This window comes from Lissotriton helveticus (genome assembly GCF_964261635.1).
Source record: "Lissotriton helveticus chromosome 1_1 unlocalized genomic scaffold, aLisHel1.1 SUPER_1_unloc_23, whole genome shotgun sequence".
In the NCBI taxonomy this organism is placed as follows: domain Eukaryota; kingdom Metazoa; phylum Chordata; class Amphibia; order Caudata; family Salamandridae; genus Lissotriton; species Lissotriton helveticus.
Genome location: NW_027611663.1, coordinates 907,901 through 935,254, shown reverse-complemented (window position 1 = coordinate 935,254; position 27,354 = coordinate 907,901). Strand labels below are relative to the sequence as shown.

Sequence of the window (27,354 nt, the reverse complement as noted above, 5' to 3'; positions counted from 1 at the left end):
AAAATGTTGCATGTATGAATGATGTATGAAAAGGTGGTGGGATGAATGATGGGTGGATGGATGAAAATGTGGGCGTATGAGCATTATCATGGGAGTAGCATTTTCAATGAACGTTGGATATGTGTTTATGTTACCATTTTTTCACAATGTATAAGACAGATGAATTTGCTACATAACATCGAATGAGTGCACATGTGGTGTAGCTTCTGTAAAAAAAAATTTACACAGTAACATTTTTGCATGTAGCTCAATTTGCTATAGAATAATTGCATTTGTTGTAGTATTTTTAAAGTAAAATTGTCCATTAACATATCTTATGTACTCTGTAAATAATAATGCAAATACAAGATAAAAAGCTTTAAAAAGTTTTATTTAAGTAAATATATATTTAGTATTATTGTTTGCAAGCAAATTAAACTTTAATTAAAATACTGTATTTTTAGCCTTTTTACAGAAACATAATTTGAATATCTTCCATTTTGTACTTTTATTTACAGTAAAGTATTGTGTTGTTTTTTACAACTCATGTATTTTTCGTATGTATCCATTTTGTAATATTACATTTACATTTTTTGGCCAGATTGGCATTAGAGCTTCTTGAATGTCGTCAATGTCTGGTGGTATATTGAAGAAGTCCAGTAGAATATTGTTATCTATTTCGACAGATTGTAAATTTTCTGCATTATCAATATGTACATTTAGTGTACTGTGTTCCTGATTCGCAGTTTCTAGCCCATATATAGTCATATTTATTTCTTCTTCTGGTGGTTGTATTTTCTGTGAAGGAAAAAGAATTTAGTTAATTTCATATTTATGAAGTTATTTTATTTCTTTTCTTGTGTTGACCTACGGAAAAATTTCTTGTTATATGCAGTCTTAAATAATGTTAATAAGTAGTGAAGATAGTTTAAGAAAGGATAGATTGTGAGTACGTATAGTGAAAAGGTATAATATAGTGTGTATAATAGAGGATTAGAGACTGTTTTGTAATGTTATAGCTACTTTAGTAAAAATACGTTTTAATAAAGTGGAGAGTATTAGTTAGTTTTATAGTAGTGATTAGTAGAATACATAGTATAGCTTAATGCATTTAGATAGAGAGTATTAGAAGCGAGAGTTTGAGTGAATTGTAATTAGTGAATATAGAGTTTGATGGTGTTTTAAAAAGTAGATAGTATAGATTGAGTAGTAGAGCAAGTTATTAATATTTCCCTAATTTGTACTTACTTGAAATTGCGTATTTCTTGTTGTGTTTAACATTTTATTGTTGTTAAATTCATGCACTGTCAGGTGCGTCATCTTAATGTAGGATCCAATTTCTATGGGAAAGTCTGTGGCATCTCTCCAAAGAGTTATTTTTACTGAGTCCGTTGTATCTTTCACAGTTATTGATTTAAGTTTTGCATCTTGTCCGGCAATAACAATTGTTTTTATTTCTTCTTCCTGTAAGACAAAATTGGTAATCGAAATTAGAGAGAGTCTGTCAAAGAGAGAGTCTATCAAAGAGAGAGAGAGTCTGTCAAAGAGAGAGAGAGTCTGTCAAAGAGAGAGTCTGTCAAATAGTGAGTCTGTCAAAGAGAGAGAGTCTGTCAAAGAGAGAGAGAGTCTGTCAAAGAGAGAGAGAGTCTGTCAAAGAGGGAGAGTCTGTCAAAGAGGGAGAGTCTGTCAAAAAGAGAGATAGTCTGTCAGAGAGAGAGAGTCTGTCAAAGAGAGAGTCTGTCAAAGAGAGAGAGTTTGTCAGAGAGACAGTCTGTCAAAGAGAGACAGTCTGACAGACTCTCTCTCTCTTTGACAGACTCTCTCTCTCTTTGACAGACTGTCTCTCTTTGACAGACTGTCTCTCTTTGACAGACTGTCTCTCTTTGACAGACTGTCTCTCTGACAAACTCTCTCTCTTTGACAGACTCTCTCTCTCTTTGACAGACTCTCTCTCTCTTTGACAAAGAGAGAGAGAGTCTGTCAAAGAGAGAGAGAGTTTGTCAGAGAGACAGTCTGTCAAAGAGAGACAGTCTGTCAAAGAGAGACAGTCTGTTGAAGAAAGTCTGTCAAAGAGAGAGAGTCCGTCAAAGAGAGAGTCAAAGAGAGAGTCAAAGAGAGAGTCAAAGAGAGAGTCAAAGAGAGAGTCAAAGAGAGAGTCAAAGAGAGAGAGTCTGTCAAAGAGAGAGAGAGTCTGTCAAAGAGAGAGAGAGTCTGTTAAAGAGAGAGAGAGTCTGTCAAAGAGAGAGAGAGTTGTTAAAGAGAGAGAGAGTCTGTCAAAGAGAGAGAGAGGCTGTCAAAGAGAGAGAGAGGCTGTTAAAGAGAGAGCGAGTGTCAAAGAGAGAGAGAGTCTGTCAAAGAGAGAGAGAGTCTGTCAAAGAGAGAGAGAGTCTGTCAAAGAGAGAGAGAGTCTGTCAAAGAGAGAGAGTCTGTCAAAGAGAGAGTCTGTCAAAGAGAGAGAGAGTCTGTCAAAGAGAGAGAGAGTCTGTCAAAGAGCGAGAGAGTCTGTCAAAGAGCGAGAGAGTCTGTCAAAGAGGGAGAGTTTGTCAAAGGTGTAAGTATTGTGTGGAAGAGTTTTTGTTATATAGTGTGCGTGTAAAAGGGTGAGTTTTTTTTATTTTTTTATAAGCTTACCTCAGCAATAGTCCCAGAAATGCTCATTAATGAGCGTAGTGAAGCTGTTTTAACTGTTTTTATCGGTGATATTGGTGGAGCAGGGGGTTGTAGGATATATTCTGCCTCCTGTATTATTTCTTGAGGTATAGATAAGGGCATCATGCGTGATAGTTTCGTTTGTTTCGTGATAATAATCACATTGTTTTTGGCTAAGAAATTGCGAATCATAATAGCTTGTCCTTCTTTAGTTTGCTGGTAAAATGGCTCATTGTAGCACGTTGCTTTAATGCAACTACTTTCATCAGCTAGAGCTAGATGATACATGACTTTGTGCTCTTGTTTAGCATTTGTATAGTTTGTTTTTGTCGAACATTTTATTACGTTGGCTCGGATTGTTTTTTGGTAAGGTTTGTTGTCTTCATGTTTCATTTTTTTGAGGTCTTCTATGGAAATCATCTGAAATGAGAGAAAATGTTAGTACACATTCTGAGCATAAATTTTTCCCCTTTTGCTATTACCTGTAATAAAATAGCATGTTAATGAAGTGGTTGCATTTTAAACTGCCACCCATAATGCTTTGTGATCACTATAATATGATTCTAATGTACCGTAGTGCATGATGTTGTCATTAGTATAGATGTGATCTAGTGTAGAATTGTAGTCTGTTGTGTATTGTTGTATTTTTTGCTGACATTGAAATTGCTGTAGCATATATTCTAATAGCAAAGTTCTGTTTGGTGACATTTGTGTTAAATCTATATTGAAGTCTCCCATGATGACATATTTTGAATTTGGATACAAGTTAATTATGCTACTTAAAGCTTGTAATAATGCCTGCAAAAGTACATGTGGTGGTTTGTACAGTATAATAAATAAGTATTCTGAATCATTAAGATGCTGAGTGAAAAATAAAAAGTCAATTTCGTGTTGTGTTTGATATATTGGCGATAAAAGCATGTTTTTTTTGTAGTAAATGGCAATACCATGCTTAGTGTGCTGGTTGTGAAATTTATCAAATAATACTAGGTGATATTGTTCTATTAAGAACGTATTCTTATCTGCTTTTCTAGTTGTGTTGATTTCAGTGAGGCATATAATATCACTGTTCATGATATTTTTGTCTGATTTAATAGCAGTGTAATTTCTTTGCAAGGACCGTATGTTATGGACAATTATATTACACTGTTGTCTATAGCTATCTAATTGTGGTACTGATATTTGTAATTGCATGTGTGTTCTTAAACGTGTCATTTCTTCATGCACTTTTGGATGTACAGCTATTTTGTCTTGCTGAAAGTTTCTAATGTATATGTTGTCTAAAGATTTAGCTCTGCTTAAAGCTACATAATGTAGATGATGTACTTTACTGTTGTTAAAGTGAATGTAAATGGGCTCAATTGTTTCTCCTTGTGTTCTATGTATAGTTCTTGCAGATGATTGTCTCAATGGGAATTGTTTGCGTATAATAGTTATAAATTTCTTTGTATATTGGAAATGCCGTGTAATAGCATGAATGGGTGTCCAATGAGGCAAAATATTACTGTGATATATGTGTTTGTTTTCTTGTCTTGTTAATTTGCCTACTGTTTCTTTATCAAAATTAATCCAAATTACATTTGGGCTGTTATTGATAGTTTCTACAAATTCTACTATACCTGTTGCACCATTTGTTAAACCATCATTGACATTTATATTGTTAGTTAAATCATATCTTAATTGCAATGCAATATGTAATATTGATGGCAGGCTCATTGTTTTAGTAGAATCTGTGGGCAACTGTTTGAGTATTTTTTTTTTTACTGCTTCACTTAAGTCTGCTGCAACTGTATCTATTGCTGTAGCTGTGTAAACTGGGTAATGGGCTATATGTTCTAATAAAACTGCATTATTTATGCTATTGACTTCATTGTTAGTTCCCATAATGTAAGGGATCGTTTTGCTAATGTTTTCAGGTGGCTCTATTTCTCGTGTTTTTATCTGTATAATATCCTCATTTGTTTGTTTCCCTTCTCTTAATCTGTTTAGTAGTTGAGCAAATGGCAAGTCATTTTGTTGTCTCATTATTTTAGTCAACTCAAATAACTTGAAATGTGTCTGCCATAAATTAGTACTTACTGGCCTATATGAATGTTTTGGGTTGTCAAATATGTATGGGTCAAAAACTGGCTTCAATTGGTAAAAGTCTCCAATTGCTAAAATAGATATTCCGCCAAAAGGGAGATCAGACATTTTTATCTCTTGCAATCTATTATGTATAAAGTTGAATACATTAGCCCCTACCATTGATATTTCATCAATTATTAGCAATTTAAGATGCATTAGCTGACCTTGTAGTGTGCTTCTATTCTCATGAGTTAGCTGTCTATGAGTTAGTGTTTGTGAAATAGGTATTTTAAAAGTACTATGTAGTGTTTGTCCTTGAATGTTATGTGCTGCTTTGCCAGTTGGAGCTGTAAGCAATACATATATGTTATCTGGGTTTTCTCCTGCTTTTGTATTGTAATAACGTACTAATGTTTGGTAAAGTGCTGTTATAAGGAAACTTTTGCCTACTCCTGCACCACCTGTACAAAATGTGTAGCATGGTGTTTCTTTTGTTTTAACCCAATGCAAATGATGATATATAAAGTTAAGTTGTTCTGCTGTTAGATTTTGCATTATACTATCATATTGTTCTTTTGGCATTATGTTATTGCTTAGTGATTCTTCTCTACTTGTACTTCTAATCCCTAAATCAAATGATAGGTCATACAATGGGTTTTCATTATTTTGCACTTCATGGAATATGGTGTTATCTTCTTCTGTATCTATTGGTGGTAGCAATGTATCTAATATACTAGTTTCATTGCTATTAGTTGTTAGTTGTTTATTATGTTTATTATATTTATTATGGTTTGAATCAACTGCATTTTTAAGTTCTAGATAGCGTTCATAATAAGTTTCCTTGTTATTAATTATATTATGTTCATTTCGCCATGGGTAAAAAAGCATGAGCAATTCTCTATAGTAATTTTCTGAGTCATTTTTGATGTTAAATCTGCAATAGCGAATTACTCTTGCTTTTTTTCTTTTTATGCAGTTTGTTTCGTCTACTAAATTTATCTCAAGTTCTTCGTCATCTGAGCTATGAAAGTTATTTTCAATAAGGAAATTGTCATGGCCTGTTTCTTCTTTTCCTTTACATTTTTTCTTTTCATTATACATAGATGCATAGTCAGCTAATGTACATGTTTCTAATTTTACAGGGCGTTTACTATACCTGACTATAATATTATCATATTGTATTTTACAAGACTCATCTGGTAAAGAATTGATAGTTTCGATGTCTTTTAATAAGTATGTACGCTTTTCATTAGGACTTGTATTGATAAATACAAAAGATCTTGAACTTTTCCGTAAAGGAATTTGTAGTATTAGATATGCTGCTTCTTGGGCACTTATTTCTGTACAGTTTAAGAATTTGTTCCCTATATGCTTAAGTTGTTCTTTAATACTTGGATTGGCATGTACTTCTTTAGCAGCTTGGGCAATTAGTTTGCTCATTCCTCGCTGTGATTTACTAATGTATGAAACAATATACACAGCACATGCATATGCATCTAAGATGTATTGTATATCTATGTTTGCTTGCCATGCTTTCAAAATAGTTGGATTGTAGTTATTTATAAAGCATTCAGCTGGTGTCCTTTTCAAGAAAATAGTATTTTTTTGTATAATAGATTGTATACATAAAGTATATTGTTTTAGATCTATGTTCATTGAATGTAAAAACTGTTCAAAAGTATAATCTGAAAATTCTTGGCTATTTATAGTTAGATGTATTAGTTCAATTTGCTGTAAGAGCTCGTTATTTGTTTTGTCTAGCTCTATTGGTTCTAGTATAAAAGTTTCAGGCATTGGATATCTGGGATAATGATATTTGCATGTTCTTTTATGTTTGATACGGCAGTTTTTGGTATGGCCGTGTCTTTGTAGAGGTAGTAAAGACTCTATATCTGGTTCTTCTGTTTTTGCACATGTAACATACTTATTTATGAAAGTAGTGACTTCATTTCTATCAGAAGTTTCATATAGTGGAGCATTTTCAATCCATATTATAGCATGTATATGTGGTGATCCCCGTTGTTGGAATTCCACTCTATAAAAGTAATCAATAATTTTGCCAATTGGATTACTTTCATGCAATAAAACAGAATTAAATAATTTCCGAACTTGGAAGTCAAAATGTCTTGCACATGTAATGGGATTCTGCTGTATTAATTTGCATTTTGTTTCCCATGACATATTGTTAAATTCTTCTTTTGTGCATTCTGGTCTCTTTTCTGTACGTAATAATATGTTAATTAAGTGATACCATTTCGTTTCTGCAGCAGATAAAGTTAAAAAAAATGTTGGTAATCCTAATTGTCTAATCATAGCAAAGAGGTCTTTTTTGCATTGCTCCCAATATGGTGGTGAACTACGGATAGTTTTAAGTATTTTGTATCCTTCATTATACTGCAAAATTGTATCTAATTTATTCTTTATGTCTTTGGCAGTTATAATGTTTCCATTATTAAAGTATTTCCTAAGAGATATAAATATTTTGCTCTGTAATTGTTTAATGTGTAATGTTTTTAATTTAAAGAAAAGATTAGTAACACACTTTGCTACTCTTAGATCATTACTTCTTACTTCTGATTGACAGATTGTGCTGTAATGTATTGGGACATGCCTTTCTTCATTAGTCGGCCTTCGTTTTCCGCAAAATATAGTTGGGAATGCCAAATATTCAGAATCTTTGTCTTCATACAGGCCTCTTGGTGTGTTATATTCTGCAGGTGCTAAACTTAAAATATTATTTGTTTCTGTAGTAATAGTTTCATTATCTAACATAGTATCTAAATTTCCTGCTGGAATGTTGTCTGAGGAATCTGACGTATTACTTGTATCTGAAGTCTCATCACAAGAATGTATATCTTGTGTTGTATAATCCCAATCTTTATTAATAGTGATTCCATATTCTTGAAACAAAGTGCTTGTAGTGGCTAAATATAAAGCTGCACGTTTAACTTTGTTTGGTCTAACATTTTCATAATGGGTATAAGATTTATAACTTAATTTCCTTTTTAATTTTATTGGAATTGTCATGTTATCATTAATTTGCCTTGGTAAAACAGTTACTGTTGTCATAACGTCTGCAGGGACATTTACTACTGCACCTGATAGAGATTTTTGGAATCCACGTGGTAATGTTCTAATTTGTAAAAAAGGTATTCTTGGCGATACTAATCTTTCTTCTAAGTTATGCAACTGTAAGACTGCTGGGATATCAGGAAATGTCATCCCATTATATACTGAACATGGAGGTATTTTGTCTTTAGATATATATGTGTAACATGTTCTGCATATCTCATTTGTTCTGTATTTGCTAATATTACATTCTATGAATTTAGCTCTCTTACTAATACTGTGTGTATTTTGAAGACTTTGCTTATGCCATAGTTGATTGCAAATAGTGCAAGTGTACTCGGGTCCATATCGTATTTCTTCCTGAAATATCCTAATTATCTCATTTGTTGTTTGACCTGCTATATGTCTATGATTAGGTTCATTCTCTTTGTTTTGTGTCCGTTTTCTTTTTCTATTACTGTTTATTTCTAGAATTTCTATATTGGTTGGTTGAATTAGTGATTCAACATTAGCTGTTAATGTGTTTATTATCTCAGTATTGTTAAGAGCTATGTGTGAAGCTAAATAACTGTCTTCTGTTACATGCAGTCTATTGTCCTGACTATTGCTGTTTTGTGTGTTTATTATTGTATTTTCTACTTGTAAGTTATTCGAAGGAATTTCCCCTAATGCATTTATAGATATATGTGTCGTATGAACATATATGCTTTTTCTAGACTTTACATTTCCTTGTTTATGATTCCGTTGTGTTCGGTATAATCCTTTTTTGCTAATTGTTGTTATGTTCACTGTAGTTAAATCTAAAGTAATACTCTCAGAATTAGTCATTTGTTCTCTATTGCCTAACTTTAGGATGTATTCTATAATAAGATTAATAGAGTCAATGTTGATAGCAATACATGTTCCATTAGGATGTTGTATTGCATTTTCATTTTGGCTATGTGAATCAAATAGAGAGTATGTATGTAGACTTTTGAAGACTGAAAATATATATCTACCTATAGAGATCAATATACCAGTTTGTGAATTAATTGTAGAAGTTAGTGCAGATATAAATTTACTATGTAAAGTTTGTGCTGATTTTGTTAGTTCTTCGCTAAAGCATTTTTTGAGCTTTGTAGAATAGATTATGTCATTGCTAACTATGTAATTTGGTAACTTTAGAGGTTGCATACAATCTTGTTCATCGACAGAGTGCATTTCAGTGTACAAAGCATCTCCAAGATTCATAATACAGTGCAAGTCTACACTATCCCAAATATATGCTGGTTTACAGTAGTTCTTTAGAATAGCAAATATACTATTTTGAAGACAATGTGTATAGTGAATAGTTTTATCACTATGTGTATTTTTTTCCTGTGGATGTGTGTTATGTAAAAAGGGAATTTCTTGTGGTGTTTGTGTTAAAATATGTGAATCTATATTGGTATTATTTGTGCTACTTTCCTTGTTCTGCAATGTGCTATTGTGTATATTATCATGAAGTAAACTGTCATTACTTCCAGTAATAAGTTTATATGTATTATAGTAATCACTTGAATATGTGTTTGTATGTACATTACTTGTGTTTATTGTTTGTTGTACATTTATGTGTGTGTTATTAATTACATTAGTAGAATATGTGTTGGTATTTAAATTACTTGCTGGTATTGTTTGTTGTACATTTATGTGTGTGCTATTAATATGTTGTCTTTCTGTGTTGCTCTTAAGTGTTTTCTTAAGTATACTTGCATATGTGTCAGTAGGAGTAGTCTCTTCTGGTGTATTAGTATATTGTGTTGTGCTGATCTGCTTGCTGTTCTTTTTAGATTGATTATTAGGCCCTGTTGTAGTGATAATTGCACAGGAATACGTACTAGTACTAGGAGTATTATCTAAAAATGCTAATGGCTGTTCCTTATTCCAAAAAGTATTTTTTTTAGATTGACATCTCTGAATGATTTTTTTGGCATTTTCTATACGCATTTCAAATGCTTGTGTGAAAAAATTTTCACTACCTTTAGTAGAATACACATAAATTTTTTTCGGTGCTACTGCATTCTTATTTTTTTCATGACGCACCATTGCTTTTTGAAGTGATTCTTTTGTAATCGTACTTATTTGTATTGGAGTTAATTCATACGGCACACAATTCAGGTTTGGTTTCTTAAGATAGTGTGCCAGATTAGTGATGTACTCTAGAAGTTTTTCAAATGTGAACTGTATAGTAATACATGTTCCATTTGGATGAGGCATTCCAGTCTTATCACGACTATGTGAGTCAAATACAAAGTACGAATCATTTTTCTTAAAAATGGAAATAACATAAATTTCCATGCAAAGTATAACACCGGAGTTGGAATCAAGTGCAGGTTTTAATATTTTGTTGAGATTTGGAAACGAAGGGTCACATTGTTGTAATATGTCTCCATAATAAGGTTCTTTAAGTTTAAGAGAATAGATAGTAGTATTGTGTTCAATAAAATTTGGTAACTCATCTGGATGCCTAAGTTGTTCGCTATTAAGTAAATGCATATCTATATATAAAGCATCACCTAATTTCATAATGTAATGCAAGTCTTCTTTAGTCCATGTATGTGCATCTTTGTAATAGTTGTGTATAATTGCAAAAGTACTATTTGGCAAGCATTGATAACCTCTAGAATTGCATGTAAATTTGTCATGACCTTGATGATAATCTGCTGCTAGTATTTGCATCTTAGCTAATCTAATTTATGAAATAATTTGATATCGCTACAGTATTGCTAGATTTTTTTGTTATACGCGAGTCTATTTTCGTTCTCTTATTTAATCTCTCTCTCTATATATATATATATATATATATATATATATATATATATATCTATAGCTAATTTATATTTTCTTTTGTAGTTAACTATAATGCAAGGCAATTAATTGAACACTATTTTTTTGCTTTGTATTTTAGATAGCAGATTTAGATGTATTTTGTTTACAATTTTAGTGATGTACTAGCTATAAGTTATACTATTAGCATATATATATATATATATATATATATATATATATATATTTGGATATATATATAATTGGATATATTTATATGTATATATATATAGTTATTTTACTGTTAAATATATTCCAAGTTACAGGTTGATAGCTTATTTAAAAAACATACTTCTAATTGTATATATTTCCAAACAATTAGCAATTGTTTTTATAAAAGAAATAATTTTCAATGTTAAGTATATAAATATATATATAATTTTTTTAATAACTAATTATATATCTGATTTTGTCTAGTTTATTTTTCTCTAAATCCACTCTATTGTTGTTTTGGACTTGTTTTATAGTTGGAGCTGGTAGCAAAATAAAAAGCAATTACTTTTACTTTTTTGTTAACTATTTTTTTTTCTTAAGATTAATGTTACCTATGGAAATCTTTTATACTATCTTTTCGAATTCTAAGTATATAATATATATATATATATATATATATATATATACACGTGTGTGTTGATATGTGTCTTGCTTTTTCCCTTGCTATTTCTATACTTACAAGTCAATACAGAAGCAAAATAGATACTTTTACCGTGATGATGTTTTCACTGATGTTGTGTCAAACAATTATGAACGTCTGATGTTATTCAATCAATTGGCAATCTAAGGAAGAATGAAACAAGCATTAATATTGAGTTGACATATTAATATAATAAAAGCGGCTCGATACTCAAGACTATGTGTAGAAGTTGTATGTGTAGTATGTGTGTGGACTGAGTGAAGCATATTAGTAGTCGTAAATCGAGTATTAGAAGTGTATGTAGTATAGAGTAACTAGTAATGTATAGTAGTAAGGAGGATAAAGTGAGCAAGATAGAGAGAGATGGAGGGCAGGAAGAAGAGATGTTAATAAAGAGGGGTGGTTAGGCAATATTAAGAGTAGTGGAAAGATGAAGAGAAAGATAAGGAAAAGAGAGAAGTCTGATAAGGAAGAGAGGATATATAGAGGTGTAGAATGTAAGCTACAAAAAAATAGAAATGTAAATTACATGAAGTGATTTTTATGAGAAGTTGTAAAGAGTGTATTAGATGCATTGTTTGTAATTTTAAGCAAGTACAAAGGAATAGGAGAGGTAGTGAGATTAAGGAACACTTAATCTCTTGTTAAATCTAAATAAACAATAGAAGAGACGTTAAATACATCTGAATTTGCCACAGAGACTGAGTGATGCAACTGGGGAATTGCACACTCACTTTAGGTGGAAAAGAAAGCCCTCACACACCGACCTAGTCAGTGTCATGCTTCATCATTGGGCCCCACCAAAGAGGCCGAATGCCTCTTTGGTGTGCTACGACGCCAGAAGACTGCGGAGCAGGTTTTGTGAAAAAGGCATGTTGTGAGTTTTATAATTAAAACTGCCTAATGTGTAAGTAAAAATCTATAATTCTTGATGCTTAGTATACAAATGAAAGAGTTATGTGTCTGAATTTAATGCCCAAGGTAATGGATTTGTTAATTTAAAATACTAATTAGTCAGTCAACATGTTTCATGTTTTACAGTTGTTTACATTTACTTAGGCATTTATAATAACAGAATTATACCCCGGCGGTATGGACTCTCTAATCGCCCACCCTGACCTGGGGGCGTGAAAGTGAAAATATCCAAAAAATAATTTAGTGCATAAAAAAAAGGGGGAAGAGCAATTGCTCATTCCAAAAATACTCCTAATTGCGGAGTGTTTGTGCACCTGTAAAAGAAATAGCAGACAAACATATAAAACTTTCACACAATTAGTTGTAAATATAAGTCATTGCGTTTGTCCAGGGTGTTCTATAGTTGTTGCATAGTGTTCCTAAATAAACACTATAGTTAACATCATCTATATAGCCTTATAGGGATGCTCACACTAACTTAGTAAATTGAAGTGGAAAAATGTGTGTAAAGCACACAAAGTAGCTAGAAAGTGTTGATGAAGAGAGGAGACACATAAGAGATCAAGAGAGCTAGAAAGCAAGAAGAGAAGTAAGTGCAGAATGGAGTGAGAAGATAGCAAGTAAAAAAAGTGCAAGATAGAAAGTGAAGACAAGATGGAGACGTAGATAGAGAGCGAAGGCAGGAAGGAGAGAGGACATGAGAGAGAGAGAAAAAGGGAGGGTAGGATGTAGGGCATGAGCAAGAAGGAGGAATGGATGGAAGAAAGTGCAGGAGCAAGAGGGCCAGCTCAGTGGTGTAAAGACTTTCAGGTAAGCACTGTTGTGTTTTGTAAAGCTGATAATACTGTCACTTTGAATGCGCCGAATGTGACTAAATTTATTTTTCTTTTGTTGCAGTATTTGACAGCAGGGTTGGTCAAGTATTTCTTGTTGCCATTTTGTCTTGAGATCTTTGGCTCGCTGTCAGTGTCCATGGTGCAAGGACCCCCATAGAGATAGATGTAGATGGAGGGCAGTAAAGAAGAGAGCAGTTGGAAGAGTGGGCAAGAGGAAGAGTGATAGCAAAGGGGAAACAAGAGGAAGAGTGATAGCAAAGGGGGAAAAAGCGGAGAGGGAGATAAAGAGAATAATGATAGATAAGGAAGGAGAGAAAGAGTGGATGCAGAGAGTGAGCAAGAGGAAAAAACAGATAAAAGATAGAAAAGAGAAAAAGTTAAAGGCAAAACAGGGAGAATGTGCAAGAGAGAAGAATAGTAGATAGGGAGGAAGAGAGGGAGGAAGAGAGAGGGAAGACGAAAAGTAAGTGTACAATTGTGATAGAAGATAGGAAACAAAGAGTGCAAGATAGTAACTATTTCCGGTCGGCATTTTGTGTTGGGATTCATGGCTCGCTGTCTTCATGGCACAAGGGATTTCAGGTATGCGTTTTAAATTGTAATGTAATTAGTATTTCTCTTACAGGTGTTTAACTATTTTGTTTATATTCTTATAATATGTTTTTTTTTTGGGCTGTTCTCTCTAGTGTTTCCGTGTTGGGTCTCCTCCTTGGCGTAACAACTTTCAGGTAAGCGATGTGTTTTGTAACAAATAAATGACTGTCTCTTTTGAATGACCGGTTTTTTTTTAAGTTTGAAAAGGATTTTTTGACTTCATTCTACCCTTACGTTTCTTTTTGTCTTTTTTTTCTCTTCCTCCCTATGTACTATTTTTCTCTTGCACTTGCTCCCTCTTTTATCCTTTTAACTTTCTCTTTTTTATCTGTTTTTTCTATTGCTCACTCTCTGCATACTCTCTCTCTTGCCTTATCTATCCTTATTCTTTATCTCCCTCTCCTTTTTGCTTTTTTTTCCCTTTGCCATCACTCTTCCTCTTGCCCCCTCTTCCAACCGCTCTCTTCTTACTGCCCTCCATCTACATCTCTCTCTATGGGGGTCCTTGCACCATGGAGACTGAGACAGTGAGCCAAAGAGTGCAAAATAGAAAGAGAATACAAGATGAGGACAGAGATGGAGAGTGAAGGCAGGAAGGAGATAAAACGCAGGAGTAAGAAGAAAGACAGAATGTTAAGTAAGAGTAAGAAGTAGGGCATGAGCAAGAGGGAGGGAGAGAGAGCAGATGGAAGAGGGTGCAGGAGAGAGGGATGGTAGAGAGAAAAGAAAGCATAAAGGAGATAGAGAGAAGAATGATAGATAGGGAGGAAGAGGAACACTGAGAGTATTAGAAAGAGAAAAAGAAAAGAAAAAGGAGTGCAGGACAGAGAAGCATGATAGATAGAAAAGGAGCTAGAAGAAAGGAGAGAGCAGATGTAATAGGGGGCAGGAAGAAGGAAGAGAGCATAAAGGAGAGATATATAGAGAAGAATGAATAAAGAAGTAATTAAAAAAAGGAAGAGAGAGTGCCAAGAAAGAACGGAGTATGCAGAGAGGAGGTGAAAAGAAGTTAGAGAAAGATAAGTAAGAAAGAGGAAGAGAGTGCCGGAGATAGAAGTATGATAGATAAGAAAGTAGAGAGGATGCAAGATAAATGGAGATCATGAGAGAGAACGTAAAAGGGGGAAAAGACTGCAGAATGGAGGCAGAGGTCCAAAAATATAAGGAGTGCAAGATGGAAAGGCAGAACAACATAGGGAAGTATATAGAGAGTGAAAGTCACAGAGTGCAAAAGGAAGAGCAAGAAAGAGAGAAAGCAGGAGTTAAAGGGAGGGTGTGCATGAGCAAGAAAGAATTAAGAAGGGAGCAGTTGGAAGAGGGGGCAAGAGGGAGAGTGATGGCAAAGGGAAAATAGCAGAAGGGAGATAAAAAAGAATGATGATATAGAGGGAGGAAGAAGGAAGGAGAGAGAGCAGATGGAATAGGGGTCAAGAGTAAGAAGAAAGAGAGCAAAAAGGAGAGAGAAAAGAGAAGAGAGTGCAGAATGGAGTCAGAGGGCAAGAAAGAGAAGGAGTGCAAGATGGAAATGTAGCACAATATGGGGAAGGAGATAGAAAGTTAAAGTAAGAGAGAGGGCAAAAGGGAGAGCAAGGGAGAGAGAGAAAAAGCATGATGTAAAGAGAGGGATGGAAGAAAGAAGGTGAGAGGGTAGATGAAGAAAAGCACAAGAGTGTGAATATAAGATGGAGTGGGCAAAATAAAGAGAAATAAAGAAGGAATACAAGATAGCGACATAAGGAGCAGAGAAAGAAAGGAGAGAGATGGAAAGGGTATGCAAGAAGAAGAGAGGGGCAAAAGGTAAGAGAGCAACAGGGAGAGAGATAAAGATCGAAGGAATAGGAAGAGAGGGCAGGAGAGATAAGCATGATAGAAAAGGATGGAGAGAGCAAGCAGAAAGGAGAAAGGACGCAGGGCGCAAAGGGAGCAGCTTTTTTGCGCAGGCCAAAACCTAATGAGAACTGTAGTGTGAGTTTGGGTCGGCCCTCGTCATTCATTGTCTGGCTCCATAAATTGAGCCTAGCCATTGGACGAGGGGCCTGTCCGTCAATTTAAAGCAGACTCAGGGGCGTTCAAGATTCTTTGGCTTTTGCCGACAAAACGACGCCGGGAACGCCCCCGATTCTAGCCCGGCATTGCCGGGACCTGCCTTTGATGACGTATCAGGTTTCTTTGTCTGTGGCGGAACAAATTGCAGGTAAGCGATGATGTCTTTTGTAATATAAATGACTGTCTTTTTTGAATGCCCCATCCGAAATGTTTAATCACGTATTTTTTTTTGTTCTCTGCAGGTATTTTGCGACGGCACGGTGGGGGTAACAATTTCCGGTCTGTATCCTTGGCTCGCTGTCTGTCTCCGTCTCCATGATACAAGGGATTTCTTGCAGGTAAGAGATGGTATCTTTTAAGGACAGAGATGGAGAGTGAAGGCAGGAAGGAGATAATACGCAGGAGTAAGAAGAAAGGCAGAAGGTAAAGGAAGAGTAAGAAGTAAGGCATGAGCAAGGAGGGAGGGAGAGAGAGCAGATGGAAGAGGGTGCAGGAGAGAAGTATGGTAGAGAGAAAAGAAAGCATAAAAGAGATAGAAAGAATGAAAGATAGGGAGGAAGAGGAACACGGAGAGTATTAGAAAAGAAGGAGAGTGCAGGACAGAGAAGCATGATAGATAGAAAAGGAGCAAGAAGAAAGGAGAGAGCAGATGGAATAGGGGGCAGGAAGAAGAAGGAAGAGAGCAGAAAGGAGAGATATATAGAGAAGAAAGAATAAAGAAGTAATTTAAAAAAAGAAGAGAGAGTGCAAAAAAAGAACGGAGTACGCAGAGAGGAGGTAAAAAGAAGATAGAGAAAGAGAAAGAGGGTGCAGGAGATAGAAGTATGATCGATAAGGAAGTAAAGAGGATGCAAGATAATGGAGATCATGAGAGAGAACGTAGAAAGGGGAAAAGACTGCAGAATGGAGGCATAGGGCAAAAAATAGGAGTGCAAGATGGAAAGCCAGAACAAGATAGGGAAGGAGATAGAAAGTGAAAGTCACAGACTGCAAAAGGAAGAGCAAGGAAGAGAGAAAGCAGGAGTTAAAGGGAGGGTGTGCATGAGCAAGAAAGAATTAAGAAGGGAGCAGTTGGAAGAGGGGGCAAGAGGGAGAGTGATGGCAAAGGGAAAATAGCAGAAGGGAGATACAAAAATAATCATGATAGAGAGGGAGGAAGAAGGAAGGAGAGAGAGGAGATGGAATAGGGTGCAGGAGAGAGAAAAAAGAGCAAAAAGGAGAGAGAAGAGAGTGCAGAATGGAGTCAGAGGACAAGAAAGAGGAGTGCAAGATGGAAATGGAGAACAACATAGGGAAGGAGATAGAAAGTGAAAGTAAAAGAGAGGGCAAAAGGGAGAGCAAAGGAGAGAGAAAATGCATGAGGTAAAGAGAGGGTGGGAAGGAGGGCATGAGCAAGAAATAAGTAAGAATGGAGCAGTTGGAAGAGGGTGCAAGAGGGAGATTGATGACAAAGAGAAAAGAGCAGAAAGGAGGGAGATAAAAAGAGAAGCATAATCGAGTGGGAGCAAGAAGGAAAGAGAGAGCAGTTGAAATAAGGGGTAGTAGGGAGAAGGAGAGAGCAGAAAGGAGAGATATATATAGGAGAGCAATAAAGAGAGCAGGAGGGAACAGATTGTGATGGAAGAAAGAAGGTGAGTATAGATGAAAAAAAGCACAAGATTGTGAATGTAAGATGGAGTGGGCAAAATAAAGAGAAATAAAGAAGGAATACAAGATAGCAACATAAGGAGGAGAGAAAGAAAGGAGAGAGATAAAAAGAGTATGCAAGAAGAAGAGAGGGGCAAAAGGTAAGAGCATGCGGGAGAGAGATAAAGATAGGAATAGGAAAAGAGATGGCAGGAGAGATAAGCATGATAGAAAAGGGAGAGAGGAAGCAGAAAGGAGAAAGGACGCAGGAAATAGAGAGATAAAGAATGAATTCAAGAGACAGCTACATTTAGGAAGTAGAGAAAGAAAGGAGAGAGATGGAAAGGGTATGCAAGAAGAAGAGGGGCAAAAGGTAAGAGAGCAAGAGGGAGAGAGATAAAGATAGAAGGAATAGGAAAAAAGAGAGGGAAGGAGAGATAAGCATAATAGATAAGTAGGGAGAGAGCAAGCATAAGTAGAGAGAGCAAGCTGAGACGCAAGCTAGAAAGAGCATCAGAGAGAAGGTAAGGAGGAGTAAAAGTGAGAGCAGAATAGAGTGAGTAAAAGAAAGTGCATGATAGAAAGAAAGAAAAGAGGGGAATACAGGAGAGAGTGTAGAAGAGAAAGGATGCAAAAGAGGGAGAGGAAAAAAAAGAAGGAAAGTAGGAGAAAGTGAGGAAAGGATAGAGCAGGAGTAAATAAAATAGAAAGACTGCTGGCAAAATCATGAAGGAGATGCAGAGTAAATGCAAGAGAGAGGAAAGGCAAGAATGCTAAATTGAAAGGGAAGGCAAGAGAAGGATATGTATATATGTTGCATGTGCTGTCTCAGTATCTAATCATTTGCTCATCTCCAAACTAAATCAAATGTTGTTTATGAGGCAAACTTTTGTGTATATCCAGCAAAGAATGCCCAGTACAGACAGAAAGAACAAAGTCTTAGTTATAAGTTTTCCTTTACCTTTGACCTCTCTCCTGATTACGACCTCACCAGTGCTGCTTTCATCTCCAAACTAAATTAAATGTTGTTTATGAGGCAAACTTTTGTGTATAATAATCTAGCAAAGAATGCCCAGTACAGACAGGAAGTACTACCCAAAAATGCCTAAAGTAAAATAAGTTTTAAGTATGAACGTACCGTGTTGAATGAACAAATTTGAAAGATGTGTCCTCGATGGGGCAGTTGCACCAAATGGCAAATTTTTTGTCCTGTAAAAGTAAAATATACTGTTAGCAAAAGTTTGAAAAGAGTGAGGACATTTGTGTGAAGTATATTAGAAGTTGTAAATAGAGAATTAGAAGCACTATGTATTATAGAGTAGCAATGAAAAAGGATGGGTAAAAGTGAGAGCTGAATAGAGAGGGAGTAAAAGAAAGTGTGCATGATAGAAGGAAAGAAGATTAAAACAGGAGAGAGAAGGTATAAGAGAGGGCATGAAAAAAAGTGAGCGAAGAGAAGAAGAAAGAAAGTAGGTGTAATAGTGAGGGAAGAATGTGCAAAATTGAGAGAAATAAAGAAGGAATACAAAAGAGCGAGATATAAGGAGAGAAAGAAGGAGTGGTGGAAAGTGTCTGGAAGAAGAGGGGCAAAAGGTTAAGATATCAAGAGAGTGAGAGAAATAAAGATAGAAGGAATAGGAAAAGAGAAGGTAAAAGAGATAAGCATAATAGATAAGTCGGGAGATAGCAAGCAGAAGGGGGAGGACGCAAAAAATAGAGAGCAGGAGAGAGAAGAAAAGGATGGGTAAAAGTGAGAGCTGAATAGAGATGGAGTAAAAGAAAGTGTGCATGATAGAAGGAAAGAAGATTAAAACAGGAGAGAGAAGGTATAAGAGAGGGCATGAAAAAAAGAGGGAGAAGAGAAGAAGAAAGAAAGTAGGTGTAATAGTGAGGGAAGAATAGAGCAGGAGTAAATAAAAGAGAAAGACTGATGGCAAAATGGGAAAGGAGATGCAGAGTAAATGCAAAAGAGATAAAGGCAAAAATGCAAAATTGAAATGAAAGTCAAGAGAGTGAAATGTATGTATGTTGCATGTGCTAGCTTAGTATGTAAGCATTTGCTGCCGGGACCTGTAAAGAAGGTGGGGATGAATATATAGGGTGAGGGCAGAAGAGTGAGGATGCAGAAGAGAGAAGGAGAGCAAAAGAAAGAGAAAGTCGGAGAAAAGGAGAGAAGAATAATGCGAGAGTGAAAGAAAGGACATTGAATGTAAAATTGTGAAGGAGATGCAGAGTAAATGCAGAAGAGAGACATAAGGAAAGGCAAGAAAGAAATTGAAAGGGAAGGCAGGAAATAAAGAGATCTATGTATATTGCGTGTGGTAAATGAGTCAAAGCATTCCCTACAGGGACCTGTAAAAAAAGTGTTTGTTATAAGTTTTCCTTCTCTGTTGACTACAACTTTACCAGTGGCGCTCTTGTACAAAAGCATAAGATGTGCTTTATGAGCGAAATTTTGTGTATAAGTATACAGCAAAGAATGCTCAGTACAAACAGCAATTATTAAAAAAAGAAATGTATTAAGTAAAATAAATAAAGTATTAACATACCGTGTTTATATAACGAATTTCAAATTGTGTAGTCGATGGGTCAGTTGCAACAAACGTGTACTTTTTTACCCTACAAAACAAAAATAGCATTAGCAAAATATTATGAGTGCAGGCAAAAAAAGCAGTGATTTTCTCATGCAAACTGTGCAAATTGAATCTTAGCTAAAGCTTTGCGTATTAGCGATTAATGCGTTCTAATGTAATAGTATGGCAATTATTTGCGTCACGTTACTGGTTTGTATGTGCCTTTAAAAATATAGAAATCCGCGCATGCACGTAGTGAAAATAAAAGAAGGAATGTTGTCAGTGTTTTATTTAATTTCTCGCATCGTGCAAAGCAGTTTGTGAACTAAAGTTGTAACTGAACATATATATATATATATATATATATATATATATATATATATATATATATATATATGTGTGTGTGAAAGATTAGTCTTACCTAAATCACTGAAATGGATTAACAAAAAACATGGTGAAATTGGCCAAATGTATATACAACACAATTGAATTGTAAAGTGATACGTATTCTTACTGCAAATTAGTTTCACAGAAAGGCATACTTACATGCGCAAACATTTTCATCCTAAATGCACAGTTTGCAAACATTTATATCGTAAATGTACCTATTGGCGATGTATGAAAAAGAACTCAAAGGCATTAAACAAAAACATGGGGAAATTGGGCAAATGTATATGCAAGACAATTTAAATTTAAAGTAATACGTATTATTACTGATTTGTTTGCGCGTATAAAAACTGAAAAATGTGCTCGTAATACCGCTGCTCAAAAGAACAGATTACTTTCACAGAAAGGCCTGAACTTACGTGCGCAAACATTGTCATCCTAAATGCAGTTTGCCCATGTATAACTTTGCACTGAATGTCGTCGTGTCTCACCTTATCCTAACTGTTCTTTATGCTCTCAGTAAATGTAACGGGCATTCATGCTCTGACTAAATCTAGTGTTGCGACAAACACATGCTTGTGCTCATCTAACTCTCAGCCCTACGATTTGAGCATATTAAATAAAAAAGGGGACAAATTACTTTCACAGAAAGGGCTAAACTTACATGCGCAAACATTTTCCTCCTTTATGCAGTTTGCCGATGTATAACTTTGCACTGAAAGTCGTCGTGTCTCACCTTCATGCAATGACTAAATTTAGTGTTGCGACAAACACATGCTTGTGCCCATCTAACTCTCAGCCCTACGATTTGAGCATATGAAATAAAATCTGGCATCGCACAAACAAGGCACCCAAAATGTACATAATGACGAATTGCATTAAACAGCAAGGCCTTACAAAGTAAGCATGTGTTCGAATTTTCAAAGGCCATCAATAAAGTAGACATGCGCAAACATTTAAATCGTAAATCTACCTACATTTTTCTCCTAAATGCAGTTTTCCGATGTATAACTTTGCACTGAAAGTCGTCGTGTCTCACTTTATCCTAACTGTTCTTTATGCTCTCAGTAAATGTAACGGGCCTTCATGCTCTGACTAAATCTAGTGTTGCGACAAACACATGCTTGTGCTCATCTAACTCTCAGCCCTACGATTTGAGCATATGAACTAAAAAAGGGGACAAATTACTTTCACAGAAAGGGCTAAACTTACATGCGCAAACATTTTCCTCCTAAATGCAGTTTGCCGATGTATAAGTTAGCCCTGAAAGTCGTCGTGTCTCACCTTATCCTAACTGTTCTTTATGCTCTCAGTAAATGTAACGGGCCTTCATGCTGTGACTAAATCGAGTGTTGCGACAAACACATGCTTGTGCCCATCTAACTCTCAGCCCTACGATTTGAGCATATGAAATAAAATCTGGCATCGCACAAACAAGGCATCCCAAATGTACATAATGACGAATTGCATTAAACAGCAAGGCCTTACAAAGTAAGCATGTGTTCGCATTTTCAAAGGCCATCAATAAAGTAGACATGCGCAAACATTTATATCGTAAATCTACCTACATTTTCCTCCTACATGCACAGTTTGCCGATGTATAACTTTGCACTGAAAGTCGTCGGTCTCACCTTATCCTAACTGTTCTTTATGCTCTCAGTAAATGTAACAGGCCTTCATGCTTTGACTAAATCTAGTGTTGCGACAAATACATGCTTGTGGTCAGCTAACTCAGCCCCACGATTTATGCATATTAAATAAAATGTGGCATCGCACAAACAAGGCATCCAAAATGTACATAATGGCGAATTTGAATAAACAGAGGTCCTTACAATGTAAGCATTTGTTTGAATTTGAAAAGTTCATGAATAAAGGAGACATGCGACAACATTTATATCGTAAATGTACCTATTGGCAATGTACCAAAAAGAACTCAAACGCATTAAACAAAAACATGGTGAAATTGGACAAACGTATAGGCAACAAAATTTAATTCTAAAGTGATTCATATTATTACTGCTTTGTTTGCGCGTGTAAAACTGAAAATTGTGGTCGTAATACCGCAGCTCAAAAGGACAAATTACTTTCACAGACAGGAAGGAACTTACAGTTTATGTCGAAAGGCTCCAGTCCGCTGTCTCGAAGTATACCTCCTGAGATCGGTCGAGAAATCGAGAGGCTCCAGTCCACTGTCACGAAGTATACCTTCTGAGCTCGCTCGAAGAAATGTTTCTTTCCGTGGCTGTAGTCCTTTACATACTGTGGAAGACAAAAAAAAACGCAGTTAGTTCATTAAATAACAAAAGACTTGCAAAGTTTGTTGTTAAGAACATGTAGGTGAGATGTTGTTTAGGATGTTGCTGTCTCGACATATGTAAATTGCCGATAGGAGGCTGTCTGGCCGAATGAAAAGGTCGTGGATGCTGTGACTCGTTAGAGTACTTAGTGGCTATGTGCGACTTTAGCCGATCTTGAATATCAAAGCTTAGTGGTAGACGAGTTGGCGCCACGCTGCCTGCAAATACAAAAAGAAGTGCTGGTGAATATCATTTTGTTAAAGTAGAAAAACACGATAGCTCTTTGCAATAATTCCCTACACTGAAACCACACGATATAAAATAACTATTAAAGTAAGCATAATAGAATTACGACACCACGCCGCCGACATATTCCTGCAAATAAAGGGAAAGAAATGAAGTTAGAAATTACTTTTGAAACGTAACAAAACACTCCGGGTATTCGAAAGTGACAGTAATTGTTTAGTTACAAAACACATCGCTTACCTGCAAGTCGTCACGCCACGGATGAGACCCGACACGGAAACACTAGAGAGTACAGGCCAAAAAAGAAACATCAGAAGAACATAAACCAAATAGGCCGAACACCTGTTACGTTAAATCTACAACACCTGTAAGAAAATACAAATTACATTTGAATCTATCTACACCGAGTCGCACTAAGACATGACCACAGCGCTTACCTTAAAGTTGTTCGTCCACGGGGAAGGAAACCCGACACGTCACGGCAGGCTACACGGAAACACTAGAGAGAACAGCCCCAAAAAGAAACATTAAAAGAATATAAACCAAAAAGGCTGAACACCTGTAAAAGAAATACTAATTACATTACAATTTAAATCGCGTACCTGAAATCCCTTGGACCAAGGAGACGGAGACAGACAGCCAAAGATCCCATGACAAAATGGCGACCGGAAATCGTTCCCACGCCGCCGCCGTTCAATTCCTGCAAAGAAAGGAAGATACATAAACTCAAAAATACCTTTTCCATGTTAAAAAACTCCCGGGCATTGAAAAGGGACAGTCATTTGTTACAAAACACAACATGGCTTACCTGCAAGTCGTCATGCCACGAATGAGCCCCTACACAAAAACACAAAAGAGAACAGTCCCAAAAAAGAAATACATTACAATATAAACAAAACAGGCTGAACACATAAAAGAAATTACAATGACATAAAAAAGTAAATTACACAACACACCATCGCTTACGTGCAAGTCGTCACGCCATGGAGGAGACCCGACACGGAAACATGAGAGAGAACAGGCCCAAAATATATAAGACCAATAGGAAATACACTTGTAAACAAAATAAGTATTAGATGAAAATGTAAATTGCGTACCCGACACAAAAACACTATTACAAAACACACAATCGCTTACCTGCAAGTCGTCACGCAACGGAGGAGACCCGACACAAAAACACTAGAGAGAACAGGCCCAAAAAATAAATACATTACAATATAAACAAAATACACTGAACACATATACAATAAATTACAATGACATACAAATGGCAATCGCATACCTGAAATCCATCGTACCACGGAGACAGACACCGAGCGAGCCAAGAATCCAAAGACAAAATGGCGACCGGAAACCGTGACCACGCCGCGACGCCGAAAAATACCTGCAAAGAAAGTTAGAAAAATTAATTCTAAAAAACGCTTTTCAAAGTTACAAAAACTCACAGTCATTAAAAAGAGACAGCCATTTATTAATTACAACACACACCATCGCTTACCTGCAAGTCGTCACGCCACGAAGGCGACCCAACCCGGAAACATTAAAGAGAACAGGCCCAAAAAATAAATACATTACAATAAAAACAGAATAGGCTGAACACATAAAAGAAATTACAGCGACATAAAAATGTAAATTAAAAAACACACCATCGCTTACCTGCAAGTCGTCACGCCACGGAGGAGACCCGACACGGAAACATTAAAGAGAACAAGCGCAAAATATATAAAACAAATAGGCTAAAGACTGTAGAACACATAAAACAAATTACAATTATATACAAATTAAACGCGTACCTGAAATCCATCGTACCACGAAGCCAGACACCGAGCGCAAAATGGCGACCGGAAACCGCGACCACGCCCAGATCCCGGGACCACGCAGCGACGCCGAAAAATACCTGCAACGAAAGTGAGATAAAATAATTCTAAAAAAAGTTTTACAAAGTTACAAAAACTCACAGTCATTAAAAAGAGACAGCCATTTATTAATTACAACACACACCATCGCTTACCTGCAAGTCGTCACGCCACGAAGGCGACCCAACCCGGAAACATTAAAGAGAACAGGCCCAAAAAATAAATACATTACAATAAAAACAGAATAGGCTGAACACATAAAAGAAATTACAGCGACATAAAAATGTAAATTAAAAAACACACCATCGCTTACCTGCAAGTCGTCACGCCACGGAGGAGACCCGACACGGAAACATTAAAGAGAACAAGCGCAAAATATATAAAACAAATAGGCTAAAGACTGTAGAACACATAAAACAAATTACAATTATATACAAATTAAACGCGTACCTGAAATCCATCGTACCACGAAGCCAGACACCGAGCGCAAAATGGCGACCGGAAACAGCGACCACGCCCAGATCCCGGGACCACGCTGCGACGCCGAAAAATACCTGCAACGAAAGTGAGATAAATTAATTTCTAAAACACTTTGCAAAGTTATAAAAAGTCCCGGGACCACGCAGCGACGCCGAAAAATACCTGCAACGAAAGTGAGATAAAATAATTCTAAAAAACGTTTTACAAAGTTACAAAAACTCACAGTCATTAAAAAGAGACAGCCATTTATTAATTACAACACACACCATCGCTTACCTGCAAGTCGTCACGCCACGAAGGCGACCCAACCCGGAAACATTAAAGAGAACAGGCCCAAAAAATACATACATTACAATAAAAACAGAATAGGCTGAACACATAAAAGAAATTACAGCGACATAAAAATGTAAATTAAAAAACACACCATCGCTTACCTGCAAGTCGTCACGCCACGGAGGAGACCCGACACGGAAACATTAAAGAGAACAAGCGCAAAATATATAAAACAAATAGGCTAAAGACTGTAGAACACATAAAACAAATTACAATTATATACAAATTAAACGCGTACCTGAAATCCATCGTACCACGAAGCCAGACACCGAGCGCAAAATGGCGACCGGAAACCGCGACCACGCCCAGATCCCGGGACCACGCAGCGACGCCGAAAAATACCTGCAACGAAAGTGAGATAAAATAATTCTAAAAAAAGTTTTACAAAGTTACAAAAACTCACAGTCATTAAAAAGAGACAGCCATTTATTAATTACAACACACACCATCGCTTACCTGCAAGTCGTCACGCCACGAAGGCGACCCAACCCGGAAACATTAAAGAGAACAGGCCCAAAAAATAAATACATTACAATAAAAACAGAATAGGCTGAACACATAAAAGAAATTACAGCGACATAAAAATGTAAATTAAAAAACACACCATCGCTTACCTGCAAGTCGTCACGCCACGGAGGAGACCCGACACGGAAACATTAAAGAGAACAAGCGCAAAATATATAAAACAAATAGGCTAAAGACTGTAGAACACATAAAACAAATTACAATTATATACAAATTAAACGCGTACCTGAAATCCATCGTACCACGAAGCCAGACACCGAGCGCAAAATGGCGACCGGAAACAGCGACCACGCCCAGATCCCGGGACCACGCCGCGACGCCGAAAAATACCTGCAACGAAAGTGAGATAAATTAATTTCTAAAACACTTTGCAAAGTTATAAAAAGTAGAACACATAAAACAAATTATAATTATATACAAATGTAAATCGCGTATATTACAAAAGACACCATCGCTTACCTGCAAGAAATCCCTTGTATCATGGAGACGGAGACAGACAGCGAGCCAAGGATCCCGACCGGAAATTGTTCCCCCCACCGGGCCGTCGCAAAATACCTGCAGAGAACAAAAAAAAATACGTGATTAAACATTTCGGATGGGGCATTCAAAAAATACAGTCATTTATATTACAAAAGACATCATCGCTTACCTGCAATTTGTTCCGCCACAAACACAGAAACCCGACACGTCACCAAAGGCAGGTCCCGGCAACCTGAAGAGAAAAACAAAAAAAAATACGTGATTAAACATTTCGGATGGGGCATTCAAAAAATACAGTCATTTATATTACAAAAGACACCATCGCTTACCTGCAAGAAATCCCTTGGAGCACGGAGACGGAGACAGACAGCGAGCCAAGGATCCCGACCGGAAATTGTTCCCCCCACCGGGCCGTCGCAAAATAGCTGCAGAGAACAAAAAAAAATACGTGATTAAACATTTCGGATGGGGCATTCAAAAAAGACAGTCATTTAGATTACAAAAGACACCATCGCTTACCTGCAAGAAATCCCTTGGAGCACGGAGACGGAGACAGACAGCGAGCCAAGGATCCCGACCGGAAATTGTTCCCCCCACGGAGACAGACAGCGAGCCAAGGATCCCGACCGGAAATTGTTCCCCCCACCGGGCCGTCGCAAAATACCTGCAGAGAACAAAAAAAAATACGTGATTAAACATTTCGGATGGGGCATTCAAAAAATACAGTCATTTATATTACAAAAGACACCATCGCTTACCTGCAATTTGTTCCGCCACAGCAAAGAAACCCGACACTTCAGCAAACGCAGGTCCCGGCAATGCCGGACCAGACTCGGGGGCGTTCCCGGCGTCGCGTGACGTCGGCAAAAGGCAAAGAATGTCAGGAACGCCCCCGTGTCTGGTCCGGCATTGACGGAC

The 27,354-nt window shown here is 36.4% G+C and overlaps 1 protein-coding gene across 5 annotated transcripts; it reads right to left on the bottom strand.

Moving 5' to 3' along the window:
* Window positions 1-353: 353 nt before the first annotated feature.
* LOC144805758 (uncharacterized) lies at window positions 354-25,100 on the bottom strand. Of its 5 annotated transcripts, XM_078672246.1 has the most exons (9): window positions 23,365-25,100; window positions 23,200-23,261; window positions 22,328-23,044; window positions 19,809-19,878; window positions 18,398-18,468; window positions 11,315-11,385; window positions 2,611-3,048; window positions 1,228-1,443; window positions 354-777 (listed from the first exon to the last, which is right to left on the bottom strand). In XM_078672246.1, the coding sequence occupies exons 7-9, from the start codon at window positions 3,046-3,048 to the stop codon at window positions 517-519; spliced, it is 915 nt and encodes a 304-aa protein (XP_078528372.1). In that variant the 5' UTR covers window positions 11,315-11,385; window positions 18,398-18,468; window positions 19,809-19,878; window positions 22,328-23,044; window positions 23,200-23,261; window positions 23,365-25,100; the 3' UTR covers window positions 354-516. The 5 variants fall into 5 exon arrangements, with proteins under 5 accessions (XP_078528372.1, XP_078528371.1, XP_078528369.1 ...); XM_078672245.1 differs by having other exon boundaries at window positions 23,200-25,100; XM_078672243.1 differs by having other exon boundaries at window positions 22,328-23,261.
* Between the last annotated feature and the right edge of the window lie 2,254 nt (window positions 25,101-27,354).

Coding starts and splice junctions, on each gene's coding strand:
- LOC144805758 (XM_078672242.1), bottom strand. CDS start 3,048: ATGATTTCCATAGAAGACCTCAAAAAAATGAAACATGAAGACAACAAA. Junction 1,444..2,610: donor TTTCTGGGACTATTGCTGAG/GTAAGCTTATAA, acceptor TTTGTCTTACAG/GAAGAAGAAATAAAAACAAT. Junction 778..1,227: donor CAAGAAATACGCAATTTCAA/GTAAGTACAAAT, acceptor TTTCCTTCACAG/AAAATACAACCACCAGAAGA.